General features: G+C 42.7%; 1 protein-coding gene across 1 annotated transcript; it reads left to right on the forward strand.

Moving 5' to 3' along the window:
- The first annotated feature begins 700 nt into the window (after positions 1 to 700).
- On the forward strand, positions 701 to 10,625 carry fkbp1ab (FKBP prolyl isomerase 1Ab). The gene is made up of 5 exons (XM_084553528.1): positions 701 to 820; positions 1,027 to 1,074; positions 5,441 to 5,553; positions 7,228 to 7,390; positions 9,260 to 10,625. The coding sequence occupies exons 1-4, from the start codon at positions 784 to 786 to the stop codon at positions 7,354 to 7,356; spliced, it is 327 nt and encodes a 108-aa protein (XP_084409654.1). The 5' UTR covers positions 701 to 783; the 3' UTR covers positions 7,357 to 7,390; positions 9,260 to 10,625.
- Positions 10,626 to 13,335: the final 2,710 nt, after the last annotated feature.

The following is a 13,335-nucleotide window of genomic DNA, read 5'->3' on the forward strand; positions in this document are numbered from 1 at the left end:
AGAGGCGGGGTCCACCCTGGACAGGTCTCCAGTCTATCACAGGGCTAACACAGAGAGACACTCACACCTACGGCCAATTTAGAATCCCCACTGAACCTAACCAGCATGTCTTTGGATGGTGGGAGGAAGCTGGAGAACCTGGAGAGAACCCACGCAGACACAGGGAGAACATGCAAACTCCACACAGGAAGGAACCAGTCGGCCCATGATGGATTAGAACCCAGAACCTTCTGGCTGTGAGGCATCAGTGCAAGATTGTACAATAACCTATGTCTTTTCCTCCACGTGGTTTCATTTAAAAGCACTTTACATGCTACGTGTTTAGATAGATAGAGTCTTTATTGTCCTATAAAGGATATTCTTCTTCACACATCAATTCATTCCATAAAAGAAAGACAGCAGCATTTGATGTTAACATCACAGTCTCATACAAAAAGTCACACATCACATATAACATATAACATATAATATAATAATTTGCAGTTTACTGTGAAGTGTTCAGAAATGACCGAGGAAACTGTTGGAATGAAACGCGTTTTATTTTGGAGGTGGGCGGAAGTGCTGCTGCGCAATTGATGGGGGGCGATTGACGGTGGTCTTCATGCACAGAGAGAGAGAGAGAGAGAGAGAGAGAGAGAGAGAGCTAGAGCTAGAGCTGGGAACATCCGCCGTAGGAGCGAGCAGACAGACGGGAGTGTTGCCGGGTGCAGGGATCGTAGCAGCAGCAGCAGCAGCTCCAGGACGCACCGCTACAATAATAATAAGAATAATACAAATACAATCATGGGAGTGGAAATCGAGACCATCACCCCCGGTGACGGTAAAGCCAGTGCACGGGGAAGGGGGGTGGGGTGGACGGGTTATGTGTTGCTTGTGCTCGATCACTTTTGTGTTGTGCATGTAATTCCAGCGCAGACGCAGGAAGCGCTGCCTTTAATTTGCGCCGTGTGCCCCCCCCGTCCCTCCCCTCCTCTCCTCTCCTCTCCCCTCCCGTTATATTAAGCGCCTCTTTTGGTTTCTCCACAGGACGGACTTTCCCCAAAAAAGGACAGACGTGCGTGGTGCATTATGTCGGTGAGTGTGAAACGAGAAACTTGCCACCCTGCATGCATGCATGCACGGACACATTCTCTCTGCAGATTTAGCCGCGAAGGCCGTGCAAGTGGAGTGACGGCTGCGGGCAACTGTCTGTCTGCGTCTCTGTGTGTGTGTGTGTGAGTGTGTGTGTGTGTGTGTGTGTATTGGGGAGGGGGGAGAAATAGCCCAGCATGGGAATCCTCTAAGTGGCAGGACATGCAGATATTGCCAGTCCAGACGTTGGACAGTGTCAGTGAGTTGTAGTCGCACAAACTGTGCGCAAGCAGCAGACCAGACGTGTCTCAGCCTCAAACCTCTACAGACGGTCGTTTCTCAGTGGGGCAAAGAGGCATGACAGACAGACAGACAGACAGTCACAGGCTGGGGTTGCGTGAAAATGCTGGAGACATATTTGTGCTTTTGGCAAGGCTGTGTCCACAGCAGCAGCAGCAGCAGCAGCGGTGGTAGTGGGACTGCGCTCTGGATTCACCACTGCGTAAAATAAATGCGCGCCTCCATCAGTCTGGGCCGAGCGCTCCGTACCAGCGGCCTCGTAAAGACCCCTGGATGAACGTGGTCACTTTGACTCGTCTGGAGATTTAACAAAAGATGTGGATAAAAAAAGAATGGGGGGGGGGGGCGGGGGGGGCTTTCACGGAATCTGCCGCAGGGTTCCCTCAGATGTCCAGACAGACAGACAGACAAACAGACAGATTTTAAATCCCGTCTGATTTCCTGCGCTTTTCTGTCTTTGTTGGGAGTTTCTCCGGGGTCGTTTTTTTTTTGGGGGGGGGGTTGGTGGCGCTTAGTTGAGCCGATTATAACCGTCTGGGTCTGACTGCAATAATAGACTGGCTGTGCTGCTCCTGTAATATTTTCTGCAGAGGCCACACAAACATATGGCTCCACTATAATTAAAGGGTCATGATGTCAGATGGGATCTTTTCACATTTTTTTTTATTTATTTTTTTTTTATAATATTTGTTTTGTGCCTGTGACCAACAAACAAGATTATATGGTGATTATAAGGATTATTGTCCTTACAGACAGATGTACTAAATGATCCTGATTGGTGGGTTAGTGAGCAAATAAACTCATGTAGAGCTCCTTCAGCTCCTGCAGCAGCAGATTGAGACTGAATCTAACTACAACTGATCAGTTTTTCATTTCATCTGATGAAATTTCTGCAGCTTCAGCTAAAAAAAACGCTCCAGATTCATCAGGATTCATCTTCTGGGGAACATGAACGTCTGCTAGAGATCACTCCGGTAGCTGTTGTAATGTTTCAGTCCTGACAAACGAATGACAGACACATACAACTGTCCCAAACCACAAACTTTTCAGAAAGACTGAAACATTGTCAGGTTGTCGACAGTAAATTTGCAAAGTTTCGTCACTGTAGTTTAGTGATTTAACACGCTGATATTCACTGATTAGCATCAATGCCTCGGTTTTGCAGACATTTTGAGTCTAGACCAAAGCATTACCTCAAACATTATCCAGATGTTAGTGCTACATGTGATTTACCATGCTAACATTTGCTAATTGCCTTAGTTTTGCGGATAATTAATCGCAGACCAAAGTGTTAATGCATTAGTAGTTTGTGGTTTTGTATTCGTCTGTTCGTTTGAAACATTTCAACATCTACAAGAGGGACTGCTAGTAGACGTTCATGTTCCCCAGAAGATGAATCCTGATGAATCTGTTTTCCCTTTTAGCCTTTTAGCGCTACCAGAGGGTTCAAAATTTGCAGTTGCTAATGTCTTCATGCTTAAATTCTCACCTAATGCTGATGTTTAGCGGTTGTAGATTTGAACATCTTCCAGTTAGTGCTACGTGTGATTTAGCATGCTAACCTTCGCTAATCGCTTTTAAGCTGAACGCTAACGTCAGCGTGTTTAAATTCTCAGCAACAACCAATTCTGATGTTTAGCAGTTATAGATTTGAACATTTTCATCGTTGTAGGTAACATCAGTACCTTCAGCTTAGCGGATAACTGACTGTAGACCAGCATGCTAACATTTGCTAATTGCTTTTGAGCCAAGCTGATGTTTAGGTGTTATAGATATGAACATTTTCCTCACTATAGATTAGCTAACCTTTGCTAATTCCCATCAGTGTCTTAGTTTTGCAGATAATTGATCGCAGACCAAAGTGTTAATGCATTAACAGTTTGTGGTTTTGTATCCGTCTGTTAGTTTGAAACATTTCAACACAGCTACAGGATGGACTGCTAGTAGACGTTCATGTTCCCCAGAAGATGAATCCTGATGGATCTGTTGATCCACCAAGTTTCCCCTTCACAGCCACCAGAAGTTTAATTTTTTTTTTTTTAAATGCTAATGTCCGCACACTTAAATTCTCACCTAATGTTGATGTTTAGCAGTTTGGCTAACATTTGCTAATTTGCATCAGTGCCTCAGCTTTGCAGATATTTATTAAAAGATTTTCCCGGATGTCAGCGCTACACGTGTGACCTCGAGGAGGAAATGAACATTAGCGCCAAAAATTGTGGTCGTTCTTTTGATTTATAACAAAGACATTTCAAACAAATGTGAACGTTCTGATGGCGCTATAGAGGAAAACTTAGTTGATCACCACATTCATCAGGATTCGTCTTCTGGGAAACATGTACGTCTAAGGTAGCTAAAAGAAAAAGACGGGAAGACTTTAAGGTCCCTGTAAAACAGAATGCTAGAAAACACGACAAGTGAGTTTTTGTCTAAAACAAAGACTACAGTTGATCAATTTATCATTTTAGTTGCTGTTTAAATGTCCTAACACGCCTCATAAAGGTTGGACTTTAGAGCTGAATGCCAACATCAGCGAGTTTAAATTCTAAGCAGCAGCACACAGTGCACATGTTTAGCAGGTATATATTTGAAACGTTTAAGCAATGTGGGTCAGTGATTTAGCTTGCCAACATTTGCATCAGCGCCATTAGTTTTGCGTTTAACTGAAATGTCCAGTCAGAAATCAAAAGGACCGTACGAGATCACGCATGTAGCGCTAACATCTGGGAATCTTTTCTACCAGTGCGTTAGTGCTTTAGTCTTTAATCAAATATCTGAAGATTAGCAGATGTTAGCTACAATGATCAATATTTTCTGCTAAACATCAGGATAAGGTGATAATTTAACCGTGCACATGTTAGCAATTACAAAAACAACAAAACACATATTTGAACTTTCTCGCGGCGCAACAGCTTCGTCAGGATTCGTCTTCTGGACTGAACATGAATAGTCTACTATCTGAGTTAGCATGCTCTGCAACGCATTAAAAGACAATTTAAATGCAGCGCAAACACGCGGCATCAGCAGCAAACAGAGTTTTTAGAAGAAGGCCTTAGCTTTCCAGCGCGCTAGACGCCGTACATTCGTCTGCACCTGTTAGTCTGGCGAAGCTGCTCTCAGACTTGTCGAGACTCACATAACTCAGTGTAACACAAGCCTCTTTGCCTCAAGATTATGTAACGTGACGTAAGACCCAATTGGAGGCCCGGGCCGCTCTCAGTGAAGCATTTTTCCCTGTTCCTCTTGAGGCATAAGAAGCCTGGATTCTCTTTATTTGTTGGTTAATATGACTCAACTGGCAGGATTTCCTCTCTGGGCCGTCTCCCTTCCTGTCAGCCGACAAAGCGGCCTTGACATGAAACCGGATATTCGTTTGCACAAGCAAGAAGCCAGACATCTGCTGGAAGATCAAAACCTGGATTTTTCGGGATTCTGGAGAGGCTCTGTGTGCAGGAAACGGCCAGCGTGGGAAACGCTATCTCTGCGTTGTTTTGCTGCTGGAGTGACGCCTGCAGATACGTCCATTAGGCTGCTGTCTAGATGTCCAGAAGAGGACAGGAGACCCACTCTGCCGCCGGGATTACAGGGTGCATCTTTGCCAGACGCCCCCTGATGTGCTCGGTGACATGTGCAACGTTGCACCTACGCACACGTCCCACCGTGCCAAGCCCCCTCCCACACACACACACACACACATGCTGCCTAGCTGGCGCTAATAACAGTAATAGCGCCGGCGAAAATAGTCTTGGAGAGTCGCTGCTATTCTGTGGATTGATTCTTATGTTTTCCCCGACTGTCACACTGAAACCCACCCCTGCAGACAGCTGCTGGCTATTTCTGAGATCCTTGGAATCCTCTTCATTTCAGTGCACGCACACACACACACACACACACACACACCCACCCCCCCCCACACACACACACACACACACACACGCACACACAGAGCAGTGATGATGAATGTTGTCCAGTCGTTTTATGAAACGTTTCAACACGAGCTTCTATCTGCTGGGTATAACCGACGACTCCAACGTTCTTTTTTCTCCACTCTGTCTCCGTGTCTCTTTAGGCTCCCTCACAGACGGTCGGAAGTTTGACTCGTCTCGCGACAGGGACAAGCCTTTCCGCTTCAAGATTGGCAAGCAGGAAGTCATCCGAGGCTGGGAGGAAGGCGTAGTGCAGGTATGCGGGAGCACAAGGAGACGATAAACTGAGAGACGACAGCGGACGGTGCTTCAGGAGGTTCACTGACTCGAGACAGTTTTTCAAAATAATTAAATGAATGAATCTGTAGTTGGTCAATTCCTCCTATTATCCGTGTCCAGGTACAGTGCTGCATTTCTGCATAAAAATGACTCAAAACTATCAGTGGATTTTCACACAAATCCTGAAAGTAGACAAAGAGAACCCAGTCAAACAAATGGAAAATGAGCCAGTATTACATATCTGAGAGCTGCAAATGCAGATTCCTAGACTAGAAGGATTACAGGTTAATTTCAAAGACACATTAGAGTCCATCTATTCAGAAATTAACAATCATTTGTTCATATCTGTGAGTTACAATAGTAAGTGAACCTTTGTTTCCAGTATCTGCTGTGACCTCTTTGTAACTAAACGTTTCCGGTACCTGCTGATCCGTCGTCTGCAGCAGCTTGGAGGAATTTTAGCCAGTTGTCTTTGTACCGAACCGCTTCAGTTCTGACGTGATAAGCAGCAACAAAGCTTCTTTGTCGGTGCCATCGTTACAAGCGTGTGTAGTGAAGATCAGACTGAGACAAATCCCTGAATTTCTATTTAAACAAAACAGGAACTAATCGGCACCTGAGTCATCACATTGACTGGAAACACTTGTAAACAGATGGACTCTAATTTGGACTTGGAATTAACTCCTAGAGGTGCACCGCACCGATCCTGAGTAAACAAATACACAAGGGTAATATTTTCTTTTTCATTTGTTTTATTGGGTTCTCTTTGTCTGCTTTCAGAACTTGTGTAATATTTGTGGAGAAATATAGAAAAATGTGAAGGGCGCCAAAACCTTTCACCCTCTCTGAAAGTTACTAGGAAGTTAAATACAGCCTCCAAGCACAATAGACTCAAGTATTTACATAGTAGTCCTTTCTGTTCTCAGTGTTTCTCTGTCTTAGGTTCATTGCGGCGTAACCTGCAGAAACCCCGATTGTGCACACGAGAAAAGTCAATGTTTTGCAAATGAATAGACATTCTGCAGGCCGCATTTATCAGTGCCATTGAAACTAAGAAATTTCAGTTAGAAAAGGTCATGCAGCCGAGTCTGTGAAGGTTCTCAGTCGTCCAGGTAAAGGATTGTCCATAAAACAAGGTCAACTGGATTCATAGACAGCTCTATAAGTTCAGTCGTCCTAGTTTCAACTTGTGTTTATTTGTGCATAGTCACGCAGTGGAAGACGTCATTGTTGTGGTGAGAAAGAAGAGGCGTTTTACAGTTGATAATGCGTTTAGTCCGTGCACTGAAATACATGAATTTATTGACACGGTTCCATTATCGAGTTTTCACTCCCCAGGCTTTCCATTCACCCTGCGCACGCCACGCTAATAGAGCTCGGACACAGATCCATATCTCACATGCTCAGGACTGCGGTGCTTTGATGAGGAGGCTGGTGTCTATTTAAGCTTTAGATGGCTGCAGTAAATATCGTCTTAGGAATGCTGAAGCATCGTTAGTAAATAAGCTGTTTTCCCTGTGACTTTTCACCGTCCCCTGTGGCTTATTATCTGACTTTACACTGCAGCGACTGCATCACGGTCCAATTATCTTTATCCGCTAACACCTGTTATCTCTCTCCTCTGTTTGTGCTATCTTCCTCTTCGTTCCAGATGAGCGTCGGACAGAGGGCCAAGCTGACCTGCACGCCCGATTTCGCTTACGGAAACAAAGGCCACCCGGGCATCATCCCTCCCAACGCCACCCTCATCTTCGACGTCGAACTGCTGGGCCTGGAATGAAACAAGTCCGCGGCCTGTTCTTTTTTTGTGTTGCGTAAGTAATCCGCAGCAAATCGCAGTTTGTTGGACGCTGTCGGGCCTGTTGGTTTTAGCTGCGACTGTGGATCACATTGTTCCCTACGGCCCGGCCGCTGCGAGGAGGAGTGTGGGAGTACTGAAGTACTTCACACTGCAACAAACTGCCTACATTTATACAGAGAGATGAGCTAATTAATGCGCTTCAGGTGTTACTCTCATTAAAAGCTTAGGTAACGCACCATCAACCAGGTCAACTTTCACTACTCTCTTATTGCAACTGGAATCACACACATGTATGTACAGATTACATTGTCTAAGCTCATTTACTTGGCTGCTAATAGAACACACAGAGTGTTACAAGCATCAACTCCAAATTATATAATAGTTTATATTGACTACGTCTCAGGGAGACACTTGGTGTTTCTGTATTTTCACGACATACAGAATATCAACTATTTTCAACATTTCTGCATAAAAATGACTCAAACCGTCAGAAGTCCTAAAAGTCAACAAAGAGAACCCAGTTTAACAAATAAATTATTATTTATGCATTTATTAATTCAAGAAAATAAACCATTAGTTCATATCTGTGAGTTGCAAAAGTCAGTGAAGCCTTGTAATCGTTCCCAGTAACTGCTGATCAGTGGTCTACAGCAGCTTGGAGGACTTTTAGCCCATTCCTCAGAACAGAACCACTTCAGTTCTGAGATGTTGGTGGGTTTCCTCACATCAACTGCTTGCTTCAGGTCCTTCCACAACATTTCTATTGGATTAAGGTCAGGACTTTGACTTGGCCGTTCCTAAACATTCATCTTGTTCTTCTTTAACCGTTCTTTTGTAGAACCACTTGTGTTCTTGGTTCTCGTTGTCTTGCTGCATGACCCAGTTTCTCTTCACATTCAGCTCATGGACAGATGTCCTGACATTTTCTTTTAGAGTTCACTGGTAGAATTCAGAATTCAATGGTCCATCAATGATGACAAGAACGTCCTGGTCCAGATGCAGCAGAACAGGCCCAAACCAGGACATTAGCACCCCCATGTTTGATGGAGGGATGAGGTTCTGATGCTGGAATGATGCAGTGATGTTTCATCTCATTTAAACCAAACTATTCTACTTTGGTCTCACCTGTCCACTAAACATTGTCCCAATAGTCTTCTGTCTTGTCCACATGATGTTTAGAAATGTTCTTCTTGGAGAGCAGTGTCTTTGTCCATCACACCATGGTTGTTCAGTGGATTCATCAACATTAACGTTAGCCAATGAGAGAGAGGCCTTCAGCTGCTTAGAAGTTCCCCTGGGTTCCTTTGGGACCTCTCAGACTATTATGGAGTGATCTTTGTTGGTGGACCACTCTTGTGGAGGGGAGCAGTCGTCTTCAATCTGTCTGACTGAGGATAATTTGTGGGTTCCAAACTCTTTAGAGATGGTTCTGGAACCTTTTCCAGCCTGATGAGCAACAACAACAACTCTTTCTCTGAGCTCCTCAGAAAGCTCCGTTGTCCGTTGCCATCGTAAACTTCCTCAAACATGTGTTGCGAAGATCAGACTCTCCGTGAAAATCCGCTGATGTTTTGAGTCATTTTATGCAGAAGTGTAGAAAAGGAAGGACGCATGAACCTTTAAGCTGCTCTGTATATCAACTGTGCACTGGGCCAAGACGTGTGAGCAGACGGTTTGACTACCTTCAACCGGCTGTGTTGGAAAATTCATACATAGACGCAGTTAAATAGACATGGGCAAAGGTGAATGTGGTATTGTTTTAGCATTAAAAATGGTTAGCATGTCATTTTTACCTGCATTTCGCTGTGAAGCACTTACAGTAATGACAATAATAACGTTGAGTGTGAAGTCTAAAGTATTCTTCTTATTGCCGTCTTCACAGGTGACTTCCTACCTGGGTGACCTGGAGAGAAGCTAGGAGAGTCTGCCCCTTCAATAAGAGGCTCGAGTCAATTGTTCCACTACTTATTTCATCAAACTACGACAGTTTCTGTTATTTTGTCTCTGTGACTTAATTATAAGTATTATTATGAGTTAATTATATATTTTTTTTCCATCCTATTCTTGCTCCAAGAGACTGTGGGCCATAACCTTACGAACCTCCGCATTCTTAATCTTAAATTGTTTAGAACTGCTTTTCTTTGTGTGTTTTTCTTCATTTTTTTTGAAGTGTTGGTTGTGCATGGTGACGCTGGGAAGTACAAAAATGCCGATGAACCACTAGCAGCTTGTCACATTACAAGAACAAAAAAAATAAATAATTAAAGTGTACAAAAGGAAATAAAAAGCACACACTTGTATCCTATCCAGCTCAGAATTGGGTAAAACGAAAGGAGTTTCTGTTTGAGGCTTAGCGTGAGTCATGCGAGGCCTGAACGGTGCAACGCAGGGACTGAGCTGCGTAAACGGACATCTCTGTGTACGAGCGCCGTTTTTCTTTTTCACCGAAGACGCTAACCAAAGGTGTGAGCGGGCTAATTGGCGCAAAGGAGAACCGATCACAGCCAGTAGATGACGACGTGTGCCTAGATATCCTCACAGGCTGCTACCTTGCCCTGCCTGCATGTTCCAGACCTGACGGAAACCTTAGCTGCGCGTACGTCGAGAAGCTTTGTATACAATTTGCGTTGTTATTATATTTATTGTTATTATATTTGCCTTCTCATCTTCGCCGAGTCTTTAAACCCCATTTAAAGCCATAAACAGGTCGAACAGTGCAAAGACGATTTTGATTTATTTTGTTGAAATTTACAAAAAAAAAAGAAAAAGAAAAGGTGGGCAGTGGAAGCAATCAAATTGTGACCCACCCCGGCCTTCAATCATGTATTTTACAGATGCCAACTTTCTATCTCTGGGAATCAACAAAGCTGATATATAGATTTTCTTTTTTGTTTTTTTTTGCCACTGTCAGTAAACTACCACACTGCCTAACTGAAGTCTGTCTTGTACGCAGGCGTCCTTGTGGTTTTCTTTGTATCTCAGATAAATAGTTTTAAATGGAGTTTAAAACGAAGGAACCCGCTGGCTTGGCTGTCCGATATTGACCGTGGCTGTCGATGTTGCATATGGGCCGAGCTGCGACTGGTGCGGGCGGCAGCAGTCCACCTCTGTGCTGTGTAGTTATGTGCTGATACGTTACTGTATGCAGGCTAAACGAATGAAGACATATTTAAAATAAAAGAAGTGCTCTCCACCTTCTGACGGATGTTTTTGTGTTGCTTTTTCTTTCTCGGTTTAGATTAAGACTTATAATTTGTGCTATATAAATAAAATTGATAATTATTTTACCTGCTGTAGCTCATTATTAGGCTCAGTCACTGTCCCCAAGACCTAGATACAGACAAGTGTTATGCTGAATGTGAGCTCATAACGTGAAAATTAAGTTTTTAAAAAGTAAAAAAAAAAAAAAAAATGGATTATATAATCTAGGATTCATCTGTTTGTTTTGCAAATTCAAAAACAAACATGCAGTTGAGCAAACCATCAGTGTACATATATGTAACAGTGAATAGGAGTCTTTTCTGCTGCAAACTCTCAGAGTTGAGCAACAAGAGTTTGCAGCTTGTCCTTGCACCAAAGACCTTACAACTGTATTTGGGATTTCATATCTGTGAGTTGCAAAAGTCAGAGCCTCCTTGTTTCCAGTCTCTGCTGTGACCTCCTTGTAACTAAATGTTTCTGGTAACAGCTGATCAGTGGTCTACAGCAGCTTGGAGGAATTTTAGCCCATTCCTCAGAACAGAACCACTTCAGTTCTGAGATGTTGGTGGGTTTCCTCACATCAACTGCTTGCTTCAGGTCCTTCCACAACATTTCTATTGGATTAAGGTCAGGACTTTGACTTGGCCGTTCCTAAACATTCATCTTGTTCTTCTTTAACCGTTCTTCTGTAGAACCACTTGTGTTCTTGGTTCTCGTTGTCTTGCTGCATGACCCAGTTTCTCTTCACATTCAGCTCATGGACAGATGTCCTGACATTTTCTTTTAGAGTTCACTGGTAGAATTCAGAATTCATTGGTCCATCAGTGAGGACAAGCCGTCCTGGTCCAGATGCAGCAGAACAGGCCCAAACCAGGACATTAGCACCCCCATGTTTGATGGAGGGATGAGGTTCTGATGCTGGAATGATGCAGTGTTGTTTCATCTCATTTAAACCAAACTATTCTACTTTGGTCTCATCTGTCCACTAAACATTGTCCCAATAGTCTTCTGGCTCGTCCACGTGATGTTAATCAAACTGCAGATGGACAAAAATGTTGTGGAATTTACTCCCTTTCAAGTACAAAGGGCTCAGTGGTTAACAAACCTCTGTCATTGTGTCCATATACTGCAGACACCCCGGTGAATATGCAGGCATCTGAATCAATACTCTTTTGTAATCATGGCTGCTTATGAGTAACATGAAACCATCATCTAGTTTTTCCACCTTTTCTTGCTGAGTCAGTGGTAGGATCGTTTATTTTGTGTGTGTGTGTCTTTTTAGATTGACATACCTTCTTAGAGTGCAAATATTTACAGTTGTGGAAGAGGGCGGGGTGGGAGCATACATATGAAATTCACTAAATTACCTTGGTGATGTCACATTATAGTCTCTTTATGACTTGCTAGAAATTGCCTTTAAATGAAATTGAAGTTAAGTAAGTCACTCTCAAATACCAGCTTTAGAACATTTTAGATAGACTACAAGAACAGCTTTGTTTACTGCATCTTCTACTCAATACTGATTTTTAATTGATGACCAGTTCTTTTAAGGAACATGTCCAATATGCCGCAAAAACAAACGCTGAAGATTTTATTACAGAAACAATTCTTGTTTTTCCTAATATTTGAAACAGAAAGTGGTGGAGTCTACCTTTTTTTTTTTTTTATCTGTAATTGATTATGATAACGTGTTGTACATGAATACCTCAGTTTAATGTCTTAATATGCTGGATAACATGTATTACAGGGCTCTGGGATTTATCATAAACTGTGGATGTCTTACTCACCATTGCGTGTTATTTCAAAAGCGAACTGGCCTACTTTATGAACACGCCTCCTTAGTCATTGGGATGTTTTTATTAACAAATCCATTCTTCTATTTTGAGCTTGACTTGCTTGACATGTGGAAAATACAATCTCTGTTCTAAGGATATACTGCAATTTATGGTTCCTAAGATAATAACTGAATTGGGAAAGACAGATTTTAGGTTTTATGCTCCTGATGCCTTGAATAACCTATATAAGGTTCCAAAATAAGCAACATCAACCCCAAACATGGCACACACAACAAACAGCTGTTCATGGTTCTGATACAGCAATAGGGAATTATAAGAGGCTCTGAATGTGGCCTAAATAGGTATTTAGGTATTTATTGGGAAAAAGACTTTAATCTGACCCCTGACTGCTCAGCATAAGACAACAAAACACATTGTGACTGTCAAAAAATAAGCATCATCAATCCAAATCTTGGTGCGCACACAACAAACAGCTGTTCATGGTTCTGATACAGCAATAGCAACTCATTAGAAACTTTGAATGAAATACTTTAACCTGAACCCCTGACTGCACAGAATAAGAAAACAAAGCATATCAACAGCAGACAGCTGTTCATGGTTCTGATACAACGATGGGCATTCATTGGAGACTCTGAACAAGGCCTAAATATTTGTTTTTTGGGAAAATGACTTTAATCTGAACCACGGACTTCACAGGATAAGAAATCAAAACATATTGTGACCGTCATATGGTTCCAAAATAAGTGTCATCAAGCCAGCATCTGTTCATGGTTCTGATACAACAATGTGGATTCATTAAAGACTCTAAATGAGGCCTAAAAGGTGTTTATTTGGAAAATGCCTTTAATCTGACCCCTGACCACGCAACATAAGAAAATAAAACATATTGTGACTGTCATTAGGTTCCAAAATAAGCAACATCAACCCAAGTCCTGTCGAACACACAACAAACAGTCGTTCA

The sequence above is a fragment of the Chelon labrosus genome, assembly GCF_963514085.1.
Source record: "Chelon labrosus genome assembly, chromosome: 10".
NCBI classification, from domain to species: Eukaryota; Metazoa; Chordata; class Actinopteri; order Mugiliformes; family Mugilidae; genus Chelon; species Chelon labrosus.

What these genes read in the sequence shown, in the direction of transcription:
- fkbp1ab (XM_084553528.1), top strand. Translation starts at nt 784, where the DNA reads ATGGGAGTGGAAATCGAGACCATCACCCCCGGTGACG. An exon ending in GACCATCACCCCCGGTGACG is followed by an intron (nt 821 to 1,026) that starts GTAAAGCCAGTG and finishes GTTTCTCCACAG; the next exon opens with GACGGACTTTCCCCAAAAAA. An exon ending in GTGCGTGGTGCATTATGTCG is followed by an intron (nt 1,075 to 5,440) that starts GTGAGTGTGAAA and finishes GTGTCTCTTTAG; the next exon opens with GCTCCCTCACAGACGGTCGG.